At 56.2% G+C, this 24,963-nt stretch overlaps 2 protein-coding genes and 1 long non-coding RNA gene across 10 annotated transcripts; 2 read left to right on the top strand and 1 right to left on the bottom strand.

Moving 5' to 3' along the window:
- Nucleotides 1-1,052: 1,052 nt before the first annotated feature.
- LOC102914239 (inactive serine/threonine-protein kinase TEX14-like) lies at nt 1,053-9,836 on the top strand. Of its 3 annotated transcripts, XM_076544832.1 has the most exons (17): nt 1,053-1,390; nt 1,950-2,101; nt 2,499-2,686; nt 6,039-6,153; nt 6,454-6,619; nt 6,695-6,849; nt 6,930-6,990; nt 7,065-7,189; nt 7,285-7,377; nt 7,711-8,046; nt 8,123-8,280; nt 8,360-8,553; nt 8,633-8,705; nt 8,790-8,866; nt 8,953-9,147; nt 9,513-9,571; nt 9,658-9,836. In XM_076544832.1, the coding sequence occupies exons 2-17, from the start codon at nt 2,025-2,027 to the stop codon at nt 9,737-9,739; spliced, it is 2,154 nt and encodes a 717-aa protein (XP_076400947.1). In that variant the 5' UTR covers nt 1,053-1,390; nt 1,950-2,024; the 3' UTR covers nt 9,740-9,836. The 3 variants fall into 3 exon arrangements, with proteins under 3 accessions (XP_076400947.1, XP_042124010.1, XP_015856118.1); XM_042268076.2 differs by lacking the exon at nt 1,053-1,390 and having other exon boundaries at nt 1,945-2,101; XM_016000632.3 differs by lacking the exon at nt 1,053-1,390 and having other exon boundaries at nt 2,089-2,686.
- Nucleotides 9,837-9,869: 33 nt separating this feature from the next.
- Arhgap33 (Rho GTPase activating protein 33) lies at nt 9,870-22,812 on the bottom strand. 6 transcript variants are annotated; one of them, XM_076543665.1, is made up of 22 exons: nt 22,603-22,810; nt 20,603-20,700; nt 20,436-20,520; nt 20,017-20,097; nt 19,777-19,914; nt 19,244-19,336; nt 18,323-18,445; nt 18,164-18,241; nt 18,015-18,081; nt 17,885-17,944; nt 17,643-17,795; nt 17,468-17,570; nt 16,045-16,189; nt 15,884-15,966; nt 15,692-15,799; nt 14,614-14,759; nt 13,829-13,982; nt 13,592-13,737; nt 13,441-13,515; nt 11,589-12,257; nt 10,236-11,497; nt 9,870-9,984 (listed from the first exon to the last, which is right to left on the bottom strand). In XM_076543665.1, the coding sequence occupies exons 1-21, from the start codon at nt 22,771-22,773 to the stop codon at nt 10,242-10,244; spliced, it is 4,032 nt and encodes a 1,343-aa protein (XP_076399780.1). In that variant the 5' UTR covers nt 22,774-22,810; the 3' UTR covers nt 9,870-9,984; nt 10,236-10,241. The 6 variants fall into 6 exon arrangements, with proteins under 6 accessions (XP_076399780.1, XP_076399860.1, XP_076399948.1 ...); XM_076543745.1 differs by adding an exon at nt 21,764-21,846 and having other exon boundaries at nt 9,870-11,497; nt 22,603-22,780; XM_076543833.1 differs by adding an exon at nt 21,764-21,873 and having other exon boundaries at nt 9,870-11,497; nt 22,603-22,697.
- Nucleotides 14,754-18,763, top strand: LOC143269178 (uncharacterized). The gene is made up of 2 exons (XR_013045576.1): nt 14,754-15,571; nt 15,860-18,763. It is a non-coding gene; the product is annotated as an uncharacterized LOC143269178 (long non-coding RNA).
- Nucleotides 22,813-24,963: the final 2,151 nt, after the last annotated feature.

Genomic DNA, 24,963 nt, shown 5'->3' with positions numbered 1-24,963 from the left:
AATGGAGCCAGCCCAGGCTGGAGGAGACCAAACGGCTCACTCAGCACAAAGGTCAGTGTTACTGACTTTTTGGCAAGGGGCAGGGATGGGTTAGGGCTGGTTAACTGCCCACCAGTCAAGGGTTTTGATTTGAAAGGTGTTTTTTTGAGCCAGGATCCCAGAAGTTGGAAGGTAGAGGCAGGAAGGAGGACTAGGAGTCAAGGTCACAGTAAATTTATTGATTGATTGATTCCATTTACTTATTTATTTAGTGGTTTTTTGAGACAAGTTTCTCTGTGTAACAGCTCGGAGTCCTGGAACTCACTTTGTAGATCCAGACAGCCTCAAACTCACAGTGATTTTGAGGCTAGTTACGGCTTTATGCGCTCTCCCCTGTCCCTTCTCATTTTGTCCACGAGCAACCTGGCTTGTACTTGGCGGGTTAATACATGGTCAGCTCTGTTTGGAGCTGCTGGGGTCAACTTGCTAGATGTCCTGGGTTCAGGACAGGGCTAGAGGATGATCAGAGCTTTCAGGAACACAAAACAGACACCCACTGCAATGAGCCACTGGCCATGTTCATCCTGTGTTATAGTCTTGAATACCCAGTTGTCAAAGGAACAACATGTCTACATGTAGAGTTGGGTCGGTAGTCTCATTCAAAATTTGAGGCAGGAAGGGGTGAGACATGACGTGAGGGCAGAGATGCCAAGCCTTACACACACACACACACACACACACACACACACACACACACACACTCACACACACCACTCATCTATCAATTATCTACAATGTCCAGGAAAGAGTCCATGTTTGCTGGGTGTGATAATGTAAGCCTAAAATCCCAGCACTAGGAACTGAAACTGGAGGCTGCAAATTCAAGGTCAGCAGGCAGTACCTAGTGAGACACTATCTCGTGCGTGCGTGCGTGCGTGTGTGTGTGTGTGTGTGTGTGTGTGTGTGTGTGTGTGTGTGTGTGTTTGAGCAAGAGCAGCCTTCAACATTTTTGGTACTTACTTGTTTGTTGAGATGGGGCTATACTGTGTAGCCTAAGCTGGTCTTGAACTCCTGGCAATCCTACTGCCTCAGATTCCCGAGTGCTGGGAATACAGAAATGAGCCAGTAAACCTGGCTCAAGTGTCTGTGGAGCAACCAAGGGCGATTGTTACCATAAGCCCCGGTCAAGGGCGTGAGCCTCAGTGGAGTTAGTGGGAAGCTGTGCTGGTCATGGGGGCTCGTACTTTGTAAACACCCTCGTGTTCTATGAGTGCTGTGGAGAGAAACAAGGAAGCGGAAGGGAACACATCGTGTTTAAAGTGGTAACCGGTTAAGGACCCAGAATGTGTCTTCTGTCTCTTTTCTGTGGTCCCCATCTGCCTGTTTCAGAGCCTGGAGAAGCTAGGAAAAAGTGAGGACTGAGATGGAAGGAGGGGGCTTAGAGAATGGGCCCCGGGTCAGGGATGTGGGGAAGGGGGCCGGAGCCCGGGAGAAGGCACAGTGTGGGGATGATTCGGAGGCTAAGGCCAGGTGGGCTTAACGGCCCAGGGGATGTCTAAAGGAAGCCATCCCGGGGGGCGCTCGGGTATGGGGCTCGGGCAGAGGCTGGAAATAGTCATGGGGTGGGTGAGCCTGGGAAGGCAGTAGTCAGGGATGAGGAGCTAAGGTTGAGAGGGTCCAAGAGGGTGCGGCTGGGAGCTGGAGAGACGGCCGAGCGGTTAAGAGCACTGGCTGCTTTTCTGGAGGTCCCAGATGGATTCACAACACCCACATGGGGGTTCACTAGCCTTAACCCCAGCTCTAGGGGGTTCTATTCCCTCTTCCGGCCATGTGGGTACTAGGCTCAAATATCACACACATAAAATTAAAAAAATGAGACACCGGCCGACTTGAAGTCCTGGAGCAGGCCAGCGGGGAGGAGAACCTGCTGAAACCTCCTGAGCCGGACATCTCCGTCCCTTCCGCTACAGGATGGTGGGGCGGCTTCCTAGGGGAGCTACTGCGCAAGTGCAAAGTGGCAGGAAGCAGCCAGTGCACATGCGTACATGCGCCTAGGATTCCCGCGCAGACTGCCGTCGTCGCTGTACCACTTGTCACGTGACAGTGACAAGCGCGCCCAACGGTAGGTGCCAGGCTGTCTGGGCCAGAGACCAGGTCCAGAGCTAACTGGACCTTCGGCCTTTCACCATGTCCACTTCATCTCCACGCTCCACCCCAGCCCACCTTTCACGCAGACCCCGTCTCCCTTCTGGAAACCCAAGACCTCCCCAGCCCGCGGGCCCCACCAACACCCTCCAGAGCCGCCCCCGGGCGCAGATTGTGCCCGCAGGCCTTGAGTTTCCCTGGAATGCCCACCCTGCCCTAAAACTCCCACTGTCACTACCGATCCTTTGGGCTTCCGGTGTGCGGCTCCCTAACCAGGCCTACCAGACACCTCCCTTTCATCAGACCCTCCCGAGTCCCCTTCTCAGCTACACTGCTCCCCACTTTCAACTAGCGCTTTTGTCCTTCACCCCCAGTCTGCCCTCAGGAGCCTTTCTAGCTGACCCCATCCCAGGAACTGACTGCGGCATGATGCATTCACAGGCCTCGCGCTTCCCTGTGGAGCTGGGCTCTGTGAGGGATCCAGATGCCCAGGTGGGCCGTCTGCATCGCCTAGCTCTGGCTGGAGGCCCATGCTGGGGCCTGGCCAGGCTCCTGCGCAGAGGTGAGGCTCCAGCGGTTGGTGCAGTGTGGGGAAAGAGCCAACCAGCACCGTGGAGCAACAACTTCAATCGACTGGTTCATAACTGAGTGCCAGGGCCCTGTGTTGTCGCTGCCACCTGTTGTGTGCCAAGATCTATGGTCAGAGATAGGATATAGGGTGTATCTGGCCTCTGGATGGTTGGGCACAAAGTGTAGCTGGTGGGGTGGGGTTTCACTGGATGGGATGGGGAGTCTCACGGTGTAAGCCATTCCCCCATTTCTGCAGAAAGCTGGGGGAAGAGACCCTTGGGAGCTGGGATGGCCTGGGCAAAGGCCCTGAAGTCAAAGTGATCTGGGCATGTGTATGAACAGCCAGACTCAGGGAGAAGAGTGTGAAGAGGTATTGGGTCCAGATAATAAAGAGCCTGCGAAGATGTATTGTTTGATGTGGGGTCGTAGGTGCCACAGTAGCAAGAGAAACTAACCATGATGCTAAACCTTCATTTTCCGAAGGAACAGGGGGGTACAGCATTCTTGGAAAAGACCCAACTCCGGTTACTTTATTCCAACAATTACAAGGTTAATTGGGGCTGGAAAATGTTCCACCTGCCAAAGTCAACTTGCTCTTGCTGCCCATGAGAGCAGACAACCCACACACATCTCAGTCCCTTTTGATTATGGCTTAAGAACTCCAAGTCTGCCAGGAGTGTCCTAGGCCCAAGGTCGGTGCAGCTTCGAGCTCTCACATAGAGCAAGCACCAAGGGCAGACTCTCCAGAGAGACAACTCTTCAAGGTTTACACAGCCTCCAAACAATTTCTCAGCCTCTGCTGATTAACCCAAGCACGGAAAAGGCTTTGCTGAAACATTTCTCTCAGAGCCAGGCACAAAGGCTTTCCTTACATATCACTACAAAGATGTGGAGGTGTTGATGGATTTTGTGTATGTTTGATGGTACCAGAAGCAGGAAATTCACATTTCAATGAGCATTCAGCAGGTTCACAGTTTTCACTCATTTGTGTAAGTTGATTGTGTATCTGACCACTTTCTAGGCTTGCTTAATAGCTCTGATGGTTTGCTGAGTCTTACGATATTTCTCTCTCTTAGCTGAAGAGGGAGAAAACATCCATCATGGTGCACACGTCATTCTAGTCCTCAGGCTGAGGGTGACGATAAAGACTCCAGGAGGAGCCTGTGCTAATGAGACCCTGTCTCAAAAGAAAATTATTTTTTATATTTAAAGAACTAAGTCTGTTTTTGTACTGAGTATCATGCTTGCTGTTGGGATTTATAATTATAATAATAATTAGTAATTCCCACCTAAGTTTTCTGAAGGTTTTTTTCTCCCTAATTATACACATGTACTAAATTTCATCAACTTCACTTTTTTCTTTCTTTTTTTTTTTTTTTTGCATTTTTTTTTCAAGACAGGGTTTCTCTGTGTAACCCTGGCTGTGCTAGAACTTACTCTGTAGACGGGGCTAGCCTGAACTCACAGAGATCCCCCTGCCTCTGCCTCCAAGTGCTGGGATTGAAGGTGTGCACCACCACTACCCAGCTAACTTCACTTTTTCTGTATCTACAAAGTTAAAATGTGATTTTTTTTTTTTATCCCCACTGGTGCTAGGACTAGAACCCAGTGATTTATTCATGCTAGGCAAGCACTTTGCCACTGAGCCACGCCTCCAGGCCCTCACTGGGGGGTTCTAGGCAGGGGCTCTACCACTAAGCCACACCCCAGCCCCTCACTGGGGGATTCTAGGCAGGGGCTCTACCACTGAGTCACACCACAGCCCCTCACTGGAGGATTCTAGGCAGGGGCTCTACCACTGAGCCACACCCCAGCCCCTCACTGGGGGATTCTAGGCAGGGGTTCTACCACTGAGCCACGCCCCCAGCCCCTCACTGGGGGATTCTAGGCAGGTGCTCTACCACTGAGCCACACCCCAGCCCCTCACTGGGGGATTCTAGGCAGGGGCTCTACCACTGAGCCACACCCCAGCCCCTCACTGGGGGATTCTAGGCAGGGGCTCTACCACTGATCTACACCCCCAGCCCCTCACTGGGGGATTCTAGGCAGGGGCTCTACCACTGAGCCACACCCCAGCCCCTCACTGGGGGATTCTAGGCAGGGGCTCTACCACTGAGCCACACCCCAGCCCCTCACTGGGGGATTCTAGGCAGGGGCTCTACCACTGAGCCACACCCCCAGCCCCTCACTGGGGGATTCTAGGCAGGGCACTACCACTGAGCTACACCCTCAGTCCAGGATATATAAATCGTGTCCTTTAACCCATGAAGGTCTGTTACATTGATGGTTTCTTATGTGGAAGCACATCTGCTTTCTGGGGATAAGTCAGAGTTACTCAGGTTTCTGCCTGTATGATCATAAACAAAATCCATTTTTAGGGGCTGGAGAGATGGCTCAGTGGTTGTGAACATTGGCTGCTCTTCCAGGGGACCTGGGTTCAATTCCCAGCACCCACATGGCAGCTCACAACTGTCTGTAACTCAAGTTCCAGTGGATCTGATTCCCTCACACAGACATGCAGATCAAACACCAATGCATGTTAAAAAAAAAAAATCTTGTTTTTAGTTTTATTTTCTGGTTCTGGAAACTGTCATCCAGTTTTGGAATTAAAGTCAGGGCTGGCCTTACCCTCTTAGTGTATTTTTGATTTGGAATAACTTGTGTGGGATGATGTAGTCTTGGCAACAATTTGTGTTTTTGGAAGATGCCTTTGAGACACAGGTTGAGAATAAAAAACCAATTAAGATGTTGTCGCAGAAGATGATGGATAGGCTGTGAGTAAAGCGTGAGGCAGAGAATGTGGTGTTGAGAGGTTGGGGAAGGGCCACCTTTGGCCCCTGATGTGATGCCTCCGGCGTGGGAAGGATGACCGTTTTCATGGCAGATGTTCTGGCTCTGTGGAGTTACTTCTAGTGCCCTGTGTTGAGGGCTAGTTCCAGGACACAGAAATGGACACAGGGATCAAGGCCATGGCTAGGACCGAACCAGGGGCCAGGGTGGGATGGATGGAGAAGGGGCAGAGCAGGCCCCAAGCCAAAGGGAAACAGTGGGGGCTGGAACTGCCCGGAGCCCTTGCCACGGTGCTAGGAATGTGACTCGGTCGATAGAGTGCTTGTTCATGGTGCTCAGTGGCCCGGGTCCGGTCCTCCGCCCTATGTTAACCAGTCGTGGTGGCTGGTAAATCCTGGCACTGAGAGACAGGAGGAGCAGAGGTTCATGGTCATCTCTGGGTACATACTGAGTGCCAGTCTAGCCTGGAATACATGAGGTGTGTGTTGTCTGGTGGCCTGCGAGACTTCCGGGAGTATGGAGTGAGCACTGCCTTAGGCTTTGATGTCCCTCAGTTGTCCAGGTAGATGGTGAGAACTCTGCTGGGCAGACGGGGCTCTTCCTGTCCGCACTACTGGGCCATACTTCTATTGTGCGTCTCCTACTGGCCTCTGGTGCCAACCCCAACCAGTGAGTAGACAGACCCCAGTACCCCAACACTCTGAGGGCACAAAGCCCCTTCCAGCGTCTGGTGCCTTCCCTGGCCTCTGGGTCTCTTCTCACTCCCCAGTGACTGTTCTCATTCTGGTACCTTCCAGAGCTCACAAAGATCCTCTCCCCTCTCCCCCACTGACCCCCTTGAGTTCTCATGTAACCCATTTCCCAGGACTCCTCCCATCCTCTCAGCCTCCATCCAGCTCCCTTTCCCCTGTCCCCCATCCCCCCCCCCCCCCCCCCCCCGCCTTTCTTCATCCTCTGGTTCTGTCCTAGCCGCTGCCTTGATGGCAGCACACCTATGCACGCAGGGGCCTTCTCGGGCCGAGGGTTGGTGTTGTGGCACCTGCTGCAGGCAGGAGGTGACCTGCGGCTGCATGACCAGCAGGGTCGTACACCACGAGACTGGGCTGAGCAGGGTGATGCCAAGCGGAGCTGGGAGGTGAGTAGTGGCCAGGGTACAGTGGGGTCATCAAGGTCAGTGGGTGCTCCTGGTCTAACCCTGTGCCCCACCCAGGTGCTGGAGCTACTACAATGGTGTCGTACCCACATGTCAGCCCTGGTGCAGAGCGGGGAGTTGGCGCCCACTGTGTCCCTGAGTCGGTTGCAAGCTATCTCTGGACACAGCCTGTGTGGCTCCCTTCCCTCATTAAGGCTGGTGCAGGCAGACAGGTAACAGCCCTCGCCCTTGAGCCTTCATGGCAAGCACACCAGTGACCCCATACTTACCCCCAGCCTGCCCTTTATCCCAGGGCACTGAGGCAAGGGCGGATGAGGAGATCCCCTCTAACCCCAGGCTTGGGGTTCGGCCAGGTAAGAGGGAGAGGAAGGGAGATCAGGGACCCCTGCTTTCTCTTGGCGCTCAAAGCCCTGCCCTCTTCCCTCAGCTGAACAGCCTGCAGCCACCGGCACTGATGATGGGCATCCCACTGGTAGACCCCAAGGAGCTAGCATCAACCCAGGGTGAGCCTGACCGCACCTACGAGAGCAGTTCTCAGACCCTCATGGCCAAGTGAGAGCCCCTACCATGCCCTCCGAGAGCCCCTGCCTCCTGCTCCCTCACAAGGAAGTCCTGCCCATGTCATTCACCTGCTGCCCCTTCTCCAGCCTCCTGTGGAAGGGCCACCCCGTTACTGTACGGCGGCTGAAGACCCCTGAAACTCACCCCGATGTGCTATTGGCTGACCTTCAGCACTGCAGGTTACCAGCCCAGCTGACCACAGATTCCAGCAGTCCATAACCAAGAGGATGTGGTACTGCCATAGTTGTAGTTAAGCTTTGGTTCTGTGCTAGCATCCAGCACAGAGCCCTCCAGCTGTAATGACACCCCCCTCCCCTGGGCACCAGAGTACTACCCAGAAAGGAGGAAGGGATGAGAGGGGCCTTAGGCTGGTATGGTGGGCTGGGGCCGGCTCTGCCACTGCCAGGCTGTGATGGAGGGTCTCAGTGTTTCCTGCATGGTGGCTGGTGAGACAGTTCTCCCCTCCCCTTGATCACTGGGGCAGATCGTAAGGACCCTCTGCTCCCTCGCAGCATCCTACACCACCCTGGCCTGCTGCTGCTGATGGCACTGAGCCCCTCAGAGGACCTGTCCAGACTGAGCCTGCTCTTTGAGCCAGTGTGGCTGGGCTCCCTTCATTTCCTGCTGCACTCAGCAAGACCGGTTGCCGAGGCTTCCCAGGGCCTGCCGGGCCTGCGGCCAGGCTCTCTGCTGCTGCAGGTGGTGGAGGCCCTGTTGTTCCTGCAGGCCCGCTGCTGGGCCCATGGTGGCCTCAGTTCCCATGCTGTGCAGCTAGTGCGGCCAGGCCTGGCCAAGGTTAGCCACCTGGAACACGGGCGTCCACTGACCCAGCCTAGGCTGCAGTCCAGGTGAGAGCCTGCCCCCATGTCTGCCCTGTGTCCCTCCCCGCAGCCTCTAGTTCACTAGACCTTTTGGCCTCCCCAGGCTGCCACAGGATTACCCCCAGGGAGACCCAGGTCCAGGGCTTCCCCCACCCCCTGAACTGTACCCATGGCTGCCACTTGAACTGATCCGTGGTGACATGCCAGCCACTACCTCAGATCTCTACAGCTTCTGCATCCTGACCCAGGAGGTCTTCACTGGTCAGTGACCCACCCTACGCTTGCACCCCACCCAGAGACATCCCACTAGGGTGGGTCTCCTCATGGTGCCTCTTCACAGGAGAGCTGCCGTGGGCTGGGGGAGAGGGGCCTGAGGTGAAGGCCAAGCTGGAAGCAGGAGAGAGCCCGGCACTGGACACCTTGCTGCCAGCCCCCTACCAGGCCTTGGTTCAAGCTGGCCTGGGCCTAGAGCCTGCTGACCGCTGGGGCAGCTTGCAGAGCACTCGGTACCTATTGCGAAAGGCCATGGCCAAGGTACAGGAAGGGCAGAGTGGCATGGGAACTTATGGAACCCCAGGCAGGGCTCATGTCACATCTCACCCCCTTCCCATAGGAATCAGCACCCAAGGTCAGCTCCCCAGTAGAGTGGACAACACCGTCTCCTGTAACCCTGGGTTCCCTGCCAGGTTAGAGGGTGCAGATGATGATGGGGTGTTCTGGACTCTGTGGAGGTGAGCATCAAATTCCAGCCATCTGGCCTGTATCCCCAGAGCATCTGTACCGTGAAGTGACTCCCAGGGCCAAGGCCAGATCAGGGCTCGTGCTCCCTTTCCCAGACCCTTCCCAGGTAGGAAGCAGGGGAGTGGTCTGGTGACCAAAGGAGGTGTGGGGGCCCAGACAACCATGCCAGTTCCTTGCCCTTGTTTTCTGCAGGCCCTGGAGACTCCCGAGGTCACAGATGACAGGAGGGTCCAGCAGAATGCAGCCTGGGACTCGGGCAGTAGCTTGACTCTAGGCAGCAGCCTCAGTCCCAGCCCCAGTCTTCCTCTAGGCGCCAGCTCCGGCGGCGTGGAGCCCAGCCCCAGCCCCAGCCCCAGCCCGCACAGTTGCCCGGAGCCCACCTCAACAGTACGGCTACCCCAGTACCCTGCTACCCTGCAGCCCCGCCTCCATAAGTCTGCCAGCTCCCTCCTGACCCAGCTCCCTCCTGACCCGACTCCCTGAGCAGCCCTGCTTCCCCCAAGACCCTGCCCTGCGCACCAGCCCTTAGCCAGCCTCTTGCTGGGGACCCAGAGCTCTGAGGAGCAGTGTGAGGGGAAGAGCTGCAGGGGCAGCTGGGGCACGCCTGGGCTGCTTGTTCTGGACCCAGCCCTGCATGCTGACCAACAGAAAGGCTTCAATGCCCAGAGAGCTGCTGCCAGGGAGGCCACCGAAAACCCCCGGGCTCTGGGGCTCTGTGGCAGCCGGTGGCAGCTCACCCTTTCCTCCTGCAGGAGCCTGAGAGTGAGGCTGGCGAGCTGACGGAAGGCACTCTCTTGGACAGCCTACAGGAGTGAGATATAGAGGCTGTGGTGGGCGGCCCAGGCCCCTCCCTCAGCCTGAGCTAAGCCCAGGTCTGTCTGCCTTACTGCTGCCCAGGATGGATCTGTTGGAGGAGATCATGGCAGAGCTGCAGAATAAGTGCCGCCTTGAAGACACCCAGGCTGAGCCCCACTCTTAGCCACAGCTCTCCCTGCAGTCATTACCCTACCCCTTCCCAGGACTGACCCCATCCCTCAGTGTCTGCCTCAAAGCAAAGAAAGTGGTAAGCCCCCCAGCTCGTCTCGTCTTCATTCACTGGCTCCAGCAGCCAAATTTCTGCCATTTTTATTCATTAATGTTGTCAGGTGGCTTAGTGGGGTGCATGGAAGAGGTGGACAGGGACTTTCCCACCCCTGTGCAGACAGCAGGACGGGCTGGAGGCTCCTGGAGAGAGGAGGAGGAGGAGGAGGACAGGGTATCAGCCTTGCTCCTCCCCAATTTGTGCAAGGGCCCCCAGGAGGGGGATGGGGGATGGTCACACCCTGCAACTCAGGGTAGGGATACAATGATTTTGGGTTAGGGAGCCACATCAGAGCAAGTTACAAAGTTAGAAACCTGGAGTAGGGGCGAGCTCAACAAAATACAAAACAAAGGATTGACCAGGCCAAGATCCAGTGGGGGGGTCTTTTCCTGACCCTAGCTCAGCAGTAACTTCTGGTCTGTCCTTCTGAATGTAGGGTCCAGCTGGGTGTGGGATACGGAGGAGGGGGACCAGCCCCCTCCCCTCTATGTCCTCCATTTCTGTACAAGGATCCTCGGAGCTCGCCTCCCCTCCCATAAGCTGGTGGAGCTGCCCTGTACAGCAGGAGAGGCTCAGGGGAGCCCCAAGGTCCTGGCACCCGATGGGGGGTACGAGGACCCCAAGGGGCCCGCTGCTTCTGGGGGAGGCGGGGAACAGGGGGCCCAGGATCTGAACGGCTTCGGGGGTGGGCAGGAGGAGAGGAGGAGGAGGAAGAGGCAGGTGAGGGGCCCCTGGGTCCTAGGGCTAGGTTGACATAGAGGGGCTCAGGCCGGGTAGGGCGCCGGGCAATGTGCTGGGAAACTGAGTGGCTAAGGTGGTCAGGTGGAAAGCAGGAGGCGGGCGGTGGGTAGCTGAGCAGGAAGTCGGGGGACCTGTGGAGTGGTGGTGACTGGCCAAGCATGCCATAAGAGGCATTGAGCCTGTCGGGGGGCATGGAGCGAAATGGACTCCAGGGCCGGCTGGGGCCAGAGAAGGAGGTCCCCTCCCCTGCTCCAATCTCATAGTATAGATTCTCTCCCCTGTCAAGTGCTGAGGGGGTACCCAGAGAGTTCCTCCAGACTGGGGCCGGGGAGCTAGGTGGGAAGGATGGGGGACCCAGGGAGTACAAGCCTTGTTTGGGGGCCCCAAGGAAAGATGGCAGACACTCCCGGGGGGTTGAGAAGAAACTGGGGTTAGAACCCTGTGAAGGGACAGAACATGGGGACTGGGCTGCCATCTCTGGAGCATCCCTGTAAGCCCCACTTGCCCTGAGCTGGGCACTGACCTGGGTAGGGCCTCTGGGACCCCTCCTTGAGGTTCCCAAGGGCCGCTGGCTTCTTACCAGGCTCCCATCACTTTGTTGCCTTGGGAGGTAAGGTGGGGGACCTGGAGCCCAGGCACCTGGATGGGCTAAGGAGGGAGGGTGTGGCCCACTCCCTGAAGCCCCGACAGGCTCCCCACCCACCTCTAGGGATAGTGAGCGGCGGAAAGGGGAATGGGGAGCAGGTGGGGTGCCCCCCTGCTCTTGTTGGCTCTGTTGCTCTGCCACCTGCTGAGCCCTCTCAGCCAAAGCCAGGGCCATGAGGCGTGCTGGGTTCTTGGGGGGTGGGGGTGGAGCCCCACCAGGGCGCAGCAGAGACAAGGGTGGGGGCAATAATGGTGAATCCATGCCAGGACCTACAATACAGAGAGGAACAGGAAGGAGGTCAGCTGGGTCCTGGGACAGCTTGGGGACTAGTGTGAGTGAGGTCTACTGAACAAGACTCACTGCACTGGCCTGGAGCTCCCCGGGGACCAGTTGGTGCTAGCTTGCTGCTGATCTCCTGCTGGCAGGTGTCACTTAGCTGGGCCTCAGCTCCACGCAGTAGCAGGGGGATGAGATGGGGGCGCAGGCCTGGGCTAGGGCTCAGAGCGGGTGTTGGGGTGACTGGGGCAGGTGTTCCTCCAGCCCCCAGCAGTTCCAGGACAGCAGGTGGCACTGATACAGCCAGCGGCTCTGAGATGTCCAGGGCAGTGGGCAAAGCAGAGTTGGTGGGCCCGTGGGGTGACAGGGCCTGTGGGGTTGCCCGAGGTGGGAAGGCAGAGGCAGAGGCTGGAGGTGCTGGGCTGGCAGGAGGTGCAGGGTCCCCTGGGGTAGGGCTGCTGCAGCGAAAGGTAAGGGGATCAAAGTCGAGTCCCCGAAGTCCTTCCAGACAGCGGGGTGGACTGAAATCCAGCTCATCGCCATCATCTAGCCAGGCTGATGTGCGGTGTGAGGGGGACCCAGAGAGTGGCCCCAGACCAGCTGCTGAGGACTCTGAGGAGGAGGAGGAAGATGAAGAGGAGGAGGAGGAGGAAGAAGAGGACAGGCTCTCACAGGAGCCAGCAGGTGCTGGGCCTACAGGGAAAGCATCACTGCTGGAGTGGGGTCGTCGCAGCCGGTGCAGCCTCTGGAGGCCTGTTGGGAAGGGGGTGTCACAGTTAGAGGTGAGAATCTTACAGATACATCCGTGAGGACAGGATACAACTTGGTGGGAGGACACCCAGCCTGACTCAGAAAGAGCTGTTCAGACCATGTGTGGTAGGACAAGGTTCTGAGCTGCTCAGACCCAGAGCAAGAATGGGTCTGGTGACTGCATAACCTATGAAGCAGGAGAAGGGCAGGCTAGCCCGCTCTCTACAGGGTGCCTTGGAAAGCCACTGGCTCTTCTGATCCTGTCAAGCTGTGTGCTGACCCTACCCAACAGCAGCTTCACTCTTGCCCATCTGCCAGAGCCATCTCCCACACTGTGAGTGTGATGGGGATTGCTGACAAGAACCGCCAAAGCCACCGGGTGGAGGAATGGTGAGCGTGAGTGAGCGCGCGCGCGCGCGCGCGCACACACACACACACACACACACACACACACACACACACACACGACAGAAAAAGAAAGCAATGGGAGGAGCTAAGTTGCACTGGCCAGCTGTGTCTGTGTGTTCTGAAAATCAAGCTGCACATGCAGCATGCTTCCCACTTCCCACGTTGCCCACAGATGCTTCTAAGCAGCTGGGGCTGAGCAACGAGGTATTTACATATTGACATATATATGCACCTGTGTGGGAGTGAGCCTCCAAAGTGAGGGGTGATGGCTGTCAAGAGGATGCCTCTGGTCAGGGCAGCAGCAGGGAGATATAGCGGCTCTTTTAATTGCATCCAGGGAGTTTGGGGGTGTTTACAGTATTATTTAAATATTTTCAAAACGAATGAACAAAAGGCCCTGTATGAACTAGTGAATACAGTGTGTACTATCAATAGCAATTTATATCTAACGTGTACCTAAAATTTACCTAGCTTACACCTGAGGCTTCTGTTTTAAAAGTTTAAATCCTTGCTAGATCTGGTGACTCACATATGTAATCTCAGCTCTCAGGCCCAAGGCAGTTAAGAGTTGTGGGGCCAGCCTGAGCTATACAGCAAGTTCCAGGCCAGCCAGAGCAACACAGCAAGACCCCACCTCAAAACAGTAACAAAACCCCCCAAAACAAAACAAAACTCAAGGCCCTCTGCCCCAATCTGAAGTACAACATTTAAAGGTGAAACCAGGGCCTCAGTTCCTCCTCTCTCAACTTGGGCACGTGTAGGGCCACCCTGTGCTCACCAGCCCCGCTGGCCTGCGATGACAGAGACTCCTCACTTTTGGCAGATCTCAGTGTGACAGCGTCAGGTCTGCTGCCTGCAGGGAGAAGAGAAGTCACCTCCCCCTCCAGCACTATAGCCACTCCCACCACCCACAGGCCTCAGCCTCTGACCTGAAGGCTCGGGTGGGGCCCGGCTGCCACCCAGCCAGGGCAGGGGCTTCTTCCGGGGTATGCTGGGGCCCCGCCCCAGAGCAAAGAATGTCTTCCAACTGCTACCCCCTGGCTTCCGCTGTTTCTCCCCTCGCTCTCTTTTCCTTCTGGAGTGCGGGTGGGAGAGGAGGCAGTCTGAGAAACCAGAGCCTCCCAGCTAATCCTCCCCTCTCCGGCACCCACCTTTCCGACTCCTACCTTTCCACTGGGGAGGCTGGGGTCTTGGGAGTTGTGGGCTCAGTAGGCGTTCCGAGACGGCCCTGGGTTCGTGCCTGGGCTTCCTCCAGTGTCAGCAGGCGAGTGGAGGGACTGCTTCCAGCAAGGGACTTGGGTCTGGGCAGGAGACAGCGACCTGGAGAGGTCGGAAAGGGGACAATTATAAGCTTTGGGCCACTTGAGACGACAGGCAAAGCCAAGCGCCACAGCCCAAGCCCCGGCCCCGCAGCGTGCCCACCCGGGCTGGCAAGGCAGGGGCCGGTGTAGATCAGGCGGGAATGGGGGGCAGCAGGCAGGTGAGGAGGAGGGTGAGGCAGAACGAGCTGATGAGAAGGCAGCTCCCAGCAGCCAGCGAGGGCAGCGGCTCTGGTCAGTTACCTCGGGCCAGAGGGCCCTCCGACGAGCAGAATCCTGACTGGGCTGGGGTCCCGGGCAGGGCAGGGAGTCTGGGCAGGGCCAGGGTGGGGTCAAGTCTGGGGACCTCCCACCTCCTCCCAGGTGGACCCAAGGCCCCAAGCGCCCCCAGGAGCTATAAGGGGTGAAGGAAGAACGGCGTCCTGGCCAAGAAGTGGGGATCCTGGGCGTAGGAGCTGAAATGAGAAGGAGGGGGGCGCGGGGAGGGATGGGCCGGGGTGGGGTCCTCAAGGAGCTGGGGGGGAGGTCTAGTCAGTGGGGTAGGGGTGGGGCCAGGAGCCCACCTGCCCTCCCACTGCAGCCCTGACACTGAGGGGCAGTAGCCAGGACGTCAGAGGATGGGCTGGACATACCTGCAGGGTCCAGGCCAGCAGAAGTGAAGGTATCACTGAACAGGACCTCCACGTGGGTGAGCAGGAACTCCACCACCACCGACTGCACCCGGACCTCACGGAAGGCTGCTGCCCCGCCCAGCCCCACTGACTCCAGCTCCATAGACCTGGAGGCGGGCAAGTTAGGCCACCTACCTTGAGCCTGATTGACAGGGGCCGGGTGCCAATGGCATAGATCACTGTCCTTCCAGCCAATAGTCTTGATGTGGTAACAGCTAGAATTGGGCTTTCAGCTCCCCCCAAACGTGCTTCCTCCCTCACCTCCTCCACCTCAGTTAGTCCTGAGTACCCACATTGAGTCTGTCAGCAAACCGCCCATTGCACCTGGACCTCCAAAACTCTGCTCAGGCTCTGGCACCCCCTTCTGCCCTCATCCTGATTAGTGTAGTTTGGGAAGTATTCCCCAAACGTCCACGCAGTAAAGACTTGGTCGCCAAGGTGGGGATTTAGGAGATGGGCTTTTATGTCACTGGAGGCATGTTCTCAAAGACAATCATGGGGTCTGGCTCTCCCCTAACCCTTCCTGTGTTCTGGCCATGAACTCCCACCATGTTGCCCTAGCACAAGCCCAGAGCAATGGAGTCATTTGATTGTGGACCGAAACCTCTGAAACAAAATGCCCATAGCACTGCTATGGGCATTTTGTTACAGTTACACAAGCTGACTGACACATTGGCCCATGTGGATGTCACAGTAGCCCCTTCCTGCTCCAGCAGTCTTTCCTCAGAGAGCCTATGCCCCCAAAGAGTCAGGCTCCCCCAGCTTAGAGGCCTGCCTTGGCTCTACTTCAACCCACAGGAAGTCTTCACTCTGACTTACAAGTCTGGTCTCCCATCATCTGCGGCTTTGCTCACTCCCTCAACTGCAGCCCAGCAGATCTCCCTGAGATCCCTCCAAATCACCCGCCCATCTGCCTCAGGTGTGTACCCTGCCCCCTCGGCCTGCTCCGATTCTCCCCAGATGCTCACATGAGTCCCACGTAGGTCTTTACTCAAGTGTTACTTTATGAATGGAGTCTACCCCCTTGAGGGAAGCTTACCGTAGCAGGTTGGGTGCCCAGACAATGGCCAGGTTGCGGGCATGCATGCTGGTGTTAGCGCTGTGTCTTGCCATGCGGGCCAGGTGCCTTAGCAGGTACTCTAGGGTCCTGGGGGCAGAGGCCGTAGTGGACAACTGCTCACTTCAGTCCCCTGCATCCCTACTGTAGGCCTTCTTGACCCTGCCCACTTACCTGTAGTGCGGTGGAGGCAGCTGCTGGATGACGTCATGCACTCGCACCAAGCGTTCTTCCTCCCCAGGCACTGACATAGCCTCCTGAGGTGATGGACAGACATGATGGTGCTGGGCCACATGCAGCTGGGCCCCTCTGCCCTGGCCAGTCCCTTTACTCACACTGAACTTCCCATAGAGCTGGTAAGTGAGCAAGGGGTTGGGCAGTTCCCGGAAGTAGAGCTTGCAGAGAGATGACACACTGTGGATATCTTGTAGGAAGGCGGGGCCAGACAGCTCAGGGATCCTCTCGCTATCAAACTCGTGCCTGAGAATCCCCAGGTCAAGGAGAGGAAGGTGTGTTTAACCTGGCTCATCAGGCCAGGTCCCTACCCCTACCCACAAGTCCCACGGATGGATACAATGCTCTTCCCTAGGCCCTGTGCAGGGATCCAGAAGAACCTTGCTCAACCTCCCACTGCCCCTGAGTGGCAAAGACAAGGGAGCCCCAGTGTTAGAAAGGGGCATTGAGGCCCAGGTGCATGATGCCTCTGCCTGTAGCTACCTAGTGCTGACTCCAGAGTCCAGCTCTGCTGCTACCAAAGGCCGCACGCTGTGCCATTCCCAGAGCTCTAGCCAGCCCCAGGGAAATGATGACCCAGTGCCCCTGCTCACTTCTCTGTGAGTGTCTGCTGCTCACGAGTAAAGCCCTCCCCTCTGTGACTCCACTCAGCCCTCACCGTAGTCTCTGGTGGCCCTGTCCTTGCCCTGTTCCTTCCCACCTTGATGCCTCCTTGGCTCAGACCCTTCTGGTGGTTTAAGTCCAAACTTTCCTAGGCCCTGTCCAAGGAGCTGGGGTGCGGCTCACTGACAGAGCACCTGCCTAGAAGCACCCGAAGGGCTGGGGAATGGAGTGCTTGCTTGGCGTGCACAGTCACCCCAGCGCTGACGTGCAGAGGCCCTGCATGTGCTGCCTGGCCGAGTCTCAGTACTGTCTCGGCTCTTCCCCCTGGCACGGGTGCTACCTCCACTATGGGCACTTCTGATGGGCTAGCCCCTGCTCTCTCTCCTCTTTCCCATGAGGTTGCCTCCTTCTCCCACTACTCAAGACTACAAGTTCTCCATCCTGGTTGTCTTTTGTGGTGGGGGTGGTTTTTCATTTTGTTTTGGTGTTTTGAGAAAGTCTCTTACATAGCTCAGGCTGGCCTAGAACTCCCTATGTAGCCGAGTATGACCCGAATCCCTGACCTCCTGCCTCTACCTCCCAAGTGCTGTGATTACTGGTACAGCACTATTCTTTGCTCTTTCTCCTAGTTTATTTTGACCCCCACTAGCCCCAATCGACTTTTCTCCTTCCACCTGTGTCATTCACTGTGGGACCCCAGCCCTACAGTCAGGCTTGGCCTGTAGTGGGGTCCATGGAGCTGACCCTCTGGGGATGCTACTTCTATGCTCGCCTTCCAGCGCTAACCTGGCTGTCACCTCCTCAAGGGAGCCTCAGGTCACCGTTGCACCGTGCCTTCCTAACTCCCAACAAATATGACCCTGGCATCTAGCACAGGGCTGGGACAGAAGGTGCTACTAAGTGCAGGCTGTGAGTACTCACCGAAGCCTCTGGATGTTGGAGGACACGCCTGAGAGCCGGTAGATTCCATCCACCACACCATGGGCCTCAATAAACTCGGAGCAACATCGCAACACTTGGGGCACTGGGAGAGAGGAGCAGGGTCAGGGCCAGAGCTGCATCTGAGGCAGGATGGGTGAGAGATGCCAGGCCTTACCATCCTGGCCAGAGTTGCTGAGATGCTCTCCAAGATCACAACCAAATACCCTCTGCCGCAGGATTCCCCGCTGGCGCAGCCGCTGGCGGGAGGGCCGAGAGCGCATGAAGGTGCGGAGGAGTCCTGCCAGCTTCCCACGTGGCCGGGGCACAGCTGGAGGGGCAAAAGCAGACCACTCAGAGTCAGGAGTGCAATTGATTTGGTGAGGCCGGGGCAGAGACCTGATCCCTTGTTTTCATTACCTGATGTCAAAGAAGAGATGCCCTGAGGAGCTGGGATGCCACCCAGGGGACTGTCAGCATCTGTGGGGTAGATAATAGTAGAAAGGATAGGTGGTAGGAGGGGGGGGCGCCCACTCTCCGTGGTACTTACCTGCCTTTAGGCCAGGGCCGGGCCTCTCTGTGAAGAGCTCCACACACTCACTGGGGAAGAAACCAACCTGAGGAAGGACCACAGTCAGTAGCTGGGCCACCCTGGTGGACAAAGTGCTCTACTGCACATGTCCACCTTACCCAGCTCACCTGGAAGCCCCGTTTGCCCCGCCACCAGCTCCGATCCTCTGTAGGTGGCATGTCGATCACTGAGACAATGTCTCCCACCTGGGAATGGGTAGAGGAGGGGTTCAGGAATGGCAGGAGAAACAGGGAACACAGGTAGAGTCCGCTACTGCCAAGCCTCACCTCAAAGGACAGCTCATCTGGTGCCTGGGCAGTGTACCGCTTGACCACATGAGCAGCAGCCACGGCAGGGATATTGAGGGAGGCCTCTTCACTGAGGAGCAGGCGCCGGCCATGGTTGTCCAGCTGAGATAGACACAAAATGTGGCAAGGAGACGTCAGAAGAGGGTAGTTAGTAAAGTCACACAACTTTCCTTCATGTCCAGTGAGGCCACCACCTGTCCCTAAGACTGTCTGTCAGTCAAAACCATTGCCCAAACACCTAGATTCTTATTTCTTCTTAAAAAAAAAAAAAATGCTGCAGAGATGGCTCAGCAGTTAAGAGCACTTGCTAGAAGACCCAGGTTCAGTTCCCAGCACCCACATGGCAGCTCACAACTGTCTGAAACTCCAGTTCCAGGGAATCTAATGCCTTCATCCAACCTCTGCAGTCAAAACACTTACTCACATAAAATAAAACAGTTTTAAAGCTGACAAAGTAACAGCAACAGCAAGAAAGAAGTTGCTTCTTCTTCCCCACCCCTGACTTATCCCAAGACTCTCCTGTCCCCAAAGCCTCCATAGATACCTGCACTTTCATCCTTCTTAGCAGACACTACGCATTTTATCCAAAATTCATCAAGTATTTTAAGTTACTGTCAGCCAGATGAACGTGAATCACAAGCAACACATTTCTAACTGGCATACCTTTAAATCTCCACAGCCACCCAACTACTCACACACACACACACACACACACACACACACACACATACACCCCTACCTTTCTCTCGCAGGCATGCACCCACACAGACACTAAAATAATACCAATGCCTCCTCCCCTCTGGCTTTCTTCTTTTCTGTGCCCACACACTCCCAGACGTTCCTTGTGCCTCAGACACCTCTCACTAGATCCTAGCTCCAGGTTTTCCATGTCAGGCCCACCTCCATCCAAGTGAGCACAGGCCCACAGTTGAGGTTACTGTCCACCAGTCCTGACAGGGTCTCCAGGTATTGCAGCAGCAATGGTACCAGCATCTGGGAGCAAATTGCCAAGGAGAGCTCCTGTGAATGGATGAGGACAGAGCCCACTGCCCTCCCACAGGGCCCAAGCTCATCTCTCAGCAAGGCTGAAAACCACCCTGGATGCCTGGGCATGGCTCAGCTGCTAAGTTCTGAAATACTGTCACGCCACACTGAGCTAAGCTCTGGAGTGAAACTGATGTGGCCATAATCCTCAAACCAAAGGGACCCTCTAATATCTTGTTCTAGTTCTAAGGCTTCTCCATTCTGATTGGTTGGAACTCAGATCATACGACTGCAGCCTTCCAAGTGCTGAGATTACAGGCTTACACCAGCATGCCCAACTCAAGAGATCTGTACTACTTCCCTTGCCTTGCTGGCTGTACACATGACTGATGAGGATACCTTGGATGGCTCAGGCAGGTACCTTTGATGGACTGAGACGAGTAGGTTACCTGGGCAGCCCTGGCACCCTCTGGGGGTGGAGGGAGCTCTGGGAGGCAGGAAAATCTCCGGTCAAATATGCACCGGTGGAGATGGGCATCCAGGGAACGGAAATCATCATAGCTCCGGAGAACTGGCCAGGAGCGGCCCTGTGGGGGCAGTCAGGACAGAGGGTACAGACTCCATTACACAGAGCTGAGGACTACAGTGGCTAGGCCCTCAGGCTAGAAGAGAGGCAGGGGCTGCCTTACCTGACAGGTCACCTGTACCCCAAACACCAGCTCATTTTCTCCAGAGAGGTTAGGGCCTTCACGCTCTGGAGACAGCAGGAGCTGAAGAGGGAAGCACAAACCAAAGAGAGGGCTTCAGTTTTGCCCCAGACCTGACCTTTCTTAACTGGTTCCCCTCTTGGACCTCCACGAGGACAAGGCCTGGCGATATCACTGTCTGGGAACAGAGCCCTGGCATGCATGGAGCAGATGCCTAGCAGGAAATTGCTGTGGAAGAACACATAGAAGAGTAAATGATGAATGAGGGAGCAGTCCTCCTAGTCAGCTCAAGCCTCTGTTTCCTGCTGGTGTCTGCTCAAACATGCAGGTGGCCGGGGCTCAGGGATGAGCTTCAGACCAAAGTGGCTGCTAGCAGTTCACCTGGGCACAAGTTCCCATACCTGAATGTGGCCAAAGTCGACATTCTCATAGTGGAAATGGGCACAGTCAGCCAGCCGGGGGAAAGGACCTCGAGGAGCTGAGAGCCTGGAGACAAGCAAAGTATCAGCCACCGCTTTCTCCTGGAGCTCCCTTCTCTCCTAAGATAAGCCCCCTGGCATCCTCTCACCTCTTCCCAGCCTTCCCCTTTGCTCCAGGTCCCCCTGTAGGGGGTACAGGCTGCACTGAGCCTTCCCCCGGGCCATCCAGGCTGTCAGTGCTGCGGGCCTGTAGAGCAGAGAGAAGAATCAGAGGCCCCCAGAGATGGGAGCAGGGACAACGGGAGCATTGTTATCTGCCAGCGTGGGCCTTGAGCCTGGAGGCTCTACACACTGTCCGGCAGCATGGGGTAAAAGGGTAGGTCAACAGGAGATGAGTGCTGGGCTGTAGAGCAGCCTCCTTCTTCGTGTGTGGTCTGGGATGAAGGACTGAGGTGCAGGGACCAAGGGTGAGCAGGCAACAGGAACGAGAGTATGCTGGTCCTGTCTGTGCATGTTTAAGATCCTTCTATCACAACTACAAGGTACAGTCACTTGCCATTGTCTGGACCTTCACGATCCACATTAGTCTTGTGCTCCCAACCTCTCCCCTCCTGCCAGGATGGATTTCACCAAGTACAAATGTGACTGTTTTTCCTACATTCCGCTTCAGTGACTCTCATGCATTCTGGATGAAGTCGGAATTCTCGGGTCTGACAGTCACCCTTCCTTGAGCTGGGTTCTGTTGGCCTCCCCAGCCCTGCCTCTACGCTGCTGCCCCCGTTCTCAGAGCTCTGAACTTTTCAGAACACAAGTGCCACCTTCTCCTTTTCCTTCTCTGCCTTTGCAAAGGCATCCCTCAGACCGAAACCTAGTTCAGCCACCCTTCACCAGGTTCTCTCCTCATTTCTCAGGTCTCACCTCGTACATGTGTTCCTCCAGAAAGCCCTCTCTGTCCATTTAGGCTGTTGCACACATTTTTCTCCATCCCCTGGGCTTCCCCCATCCCAGGGTAGGAAGCTGCACCTGAGTTTATCCATCTCACTCTTAGAAGCCTCTGGCAAAGAACTCAACTCTCCCACTGGACTCGGACCTCCCCTGAAGCAGGGCCCCAGACAGAGTTGGGCAGAGTTGGAACTGTATGTAAGATTCCACTCTGGGGCCTGATATGCAGTGTCAATCCAGCTGCACAGCATAGACCGGGCAACATCTGATAAGTTAACCAGCTGCCAGATGGGGATTCAGGGATTTGCTGGACTGGGCTTTTCCCTCCTCCATGTCCCTGCAACCCCGAGTTCATCCCTGGGTCTCACCCTCAGAGTCTGTCCCCTGCCAGCCCATGAAGCTCCCCAAGGCAGGATGTGATCTGACTGTTTCTGTGCCTGGAGCATGGGGCCTGCACAGAGGAGGTCTCAGTGAATGTCTGTGGAGTGAGGGAATGAATGGATGGCTGAATGGGAGCAGTATGGTGGGAAAGGAAGACATGGAGGAGGGGAGATGAAGACAAGGAGATGGAGAAGCCCCAAGGCTCAAGTGGAACGGAGGCACGATGTTGGCCTCTAGGGTAGAGTAAGGCGGGAGAGGATGAGATAAAGGTTCAGATCGATGTCGGTGGGAGGATTGCGAGCGGGTGGCATGGGGTGAAAATGAAGCAGAGGGAGAAGAAAAGGGTCAGGCAGGGGATGGAGTGGGATGGGGGTGGGGCTAGGAAGGAGAAAGGGGCTGTTGAGAGCTGGAGGTGGTGGTCGGGAGGGCGGCTGAGGATGAGGATGCCGAGGAGGGCGCTGGGACGGGGGCTGGTTTCCAGGAAGCCTCAGCAGACGCCTGCGGACTGGGGGACGCTCATGGGGCGCGGGTCCTTCCCTGAACCAGCCCCCTCTTTTCTGAGGTCCCGGTCCTCCGCCACTGTCACCCCCTTTTCAGGGCCCGGAAAGGGGGGAGGGGAGACGCGCGCCGAGGGGGCGGGGTCGAGGCCCGGGCTGCGACCCAGGACCGGACCGAGGGGGGGGGACCATGGGGACCGCGACGGAGGGTGAGGGGCGGCGCGCGGGCCGCGGGCTCGGGCGGGGCCGGGGGCGGGGCGCTCAGGGCGGGGCCGCGCGGACAGACTGGCACGCGGACAGACAGACTGATGGCCCCGAGGGCCCCTCACCACCATGGTCGCGGTAGCCTCCTCAGACCCTGGCGGCTTTCGAGCCCTCGTTCGTAATCCTCGCCGCCGCCGCCGCCGCCATGGTGACACAAAGGGGAGGGCGTGAGGCGCGCGCGGGCGGCCGCAGGCCCCGCCCCTAACGGCTGCCGGGGGCTCTGGCGCGCGCCCCATGAGGGGCGGGCCAGCGGGAACGCGGAGGCCCTTCTCATTGGCTCCGATTTTGGCCTGAGCGGTACGCCCCGCCCACAAAGCGTCTGATTATTGGCTGGGAGTGAGGCTCCACCCCGCCCGGCCCGGCCCTCAGCCCCGCCCCCCGAAGTTTGACAGCGCCACGCCCACGGCTGCTTGGCATTGGCCGTCAGCGCCCTCCGGAGATGCAGCCCCGTATTCTTTATGCTCTGCCGCTGCCACTTCTCTCCCTAAGCAGTCCGCCCTTTCCCTAGTCCGCGTGCGCGGTCGCTCCTCCGACGTGCTCCGGTGGGTTCTCTGACCGTCATCCCTCAGGCAGCCTTTTCGAGGTGTGGGTCCTCCAGTGCCCACCCTGTCAGTCCCGATCCTGACCCCACCCACAAGCTTTTTGATCTAGCTCACCCAGCCTGTGTTCCCACCCTAGGCTCTGCGCGACTGGGCCTCACCCCATCCCTGGACATTTTCCCTTGTTTCCCCCATATTCGCTTATGACGGGCCAGCCTCTCGTCTTTGGCTCCTTTTTTTCTGGGAAAAGCTTCCGTATGGAGGGCTGGAACATTCATGCCTCTCAGAAAGCCAGGCGCAGTCTCCTTTTTTTATACAAACGATAGAGCGAGCAGTGCTCTGAAAGCAGCGCAGCCACACCCTTTCCGGAAGGATGCTTTCACTGATGAGGACCAGAGAGAAAGCAGCGCAGCCACACCCTTTCCGGAAGGATGCTTCCACTGATGAGGACCAGAGAGAAAGCAGCGCAGCCACACCCTTTCCGGAAGGATGCTTTCACTGATGAGGACCAGAGAGAAAGCAGCGCAGCCACACCCTTTCCGGAAGGATGCTTCCACTGATGAGGACCTGAGCAGGGCCCTCCTCCGGAGCACGCCGTCCCTGCTCCATACGTTCCAAGACTATGATCATTTAATTAGGGGATACACCACTAATCAAAACAAGAAAAAAACACAGCCTTACCCACATGGAAGCTCAAACCTCTTCCGGCAGCCTTCTAGTCCTCCCTTTCAACTTGATCAGGATGTTATTATAAACATCTTTCATTGTTCCTTATGTCTAAACAGCTACTTCCTTCTTGATTCAATCAAATGTGCGGTTTGTTCAAAAAGGCTGAAAACACATATTTACCTTGTTTCTGACTTAGAGAACTGACTGTTAGAAATTCATCCCATTTCTCTTCATAAATACACATGTCAAAACAACCCTGATCATATAGTCGCCATCGTTTTATTTATGAAAAGTTCCTAAGATATGGCAAGTTGACACCCACATATCCACCAGGTAGATCTTAACATGTTTACTATATTCCTTTTATCTCCCATCTGCTTATTTATTCACCCATCCAACTCATCTCTGGGTGCATTCAAAGTAAATTAGGCTGGGTGTGGTGGCACACACCTGTAATCCCAGCACTTGGGATGTGAAGGCAGGAGGCTCAGAAGTTCAAAACCAGGTTTGGCTACCTAGTGAGTTGGAGCCTGGGCTATATATGACCCTGTTTCAAAAGACAAACAAACCATTACATCCATACCGTCCTGAGATGTACCTGATTTCATTTTTTAAAAAACAGTATTGGTATCTAAGTATTTCAACAGGAATTGTTTTGTTTTGGTTTGGTTTTTCGAGACAGAGTTTCTCTGTAGCTTTGGAGCCTGTCCTGGAACTCGCTCTGTAGACCAGGTTGGCCTCGAACTCACAGAGATCCACCTGCCTCTGCCTCCCGAGTGCTGGGATTACAGGCGTGCACCACCACCGCCCGGCTTTTGTTTTGTTTTGAGACAGAGTTTCACTATGTATTCTTGGCTGGCCTGGATTTCCTTATGTACGACAGGTTGTTTTTAAACTCACAGAGATCACCTGCCTCTGCTGGGATTAAAGGTGAGTGCAACTATGCCCAGCTAGCATACATCTCCTTAACTAGAACTCAGTATAATTTTCTTTTGGGAAAAACCCCTGTGGTAGTTTGAATGAAAATGGCCTCCATGGGCTCATGTTTGAATATGTGGTCCCTAGTTAGTACTGTTTGGGAAGAATTAGGTGTGGCCTTGCTGGAGGGGGTGTGTCACTGGGGGTAGGCTCTGAAGTTTCAAGACTCCATTCACTGTGTCTCTCTGTCTCTGCCTCATGTTTGTGTCTCCAGATGTGAACTCCCACTGCTGCTCCAGG

The sequence above is a fragment of the Peromyscus maniculatus genome, chromosome 1 (assembly GCF_049852395.1).
Source record: "Peromyscus maniculatus bairdii isolate BWxNUB_F1_BW_parent chromosome 1, HU_Pman_BW_mat_3.1, whole genome shotgun sequence".
NCBI lineage: Eukaryota > Metazoa > Chordata > Mammalia > Rodentia > Cricetidae > Peromyscus > Peromyscus maniculatus.
This window is presented reverse-complemented; position numbering and strand designations above follow the sequence as displayed.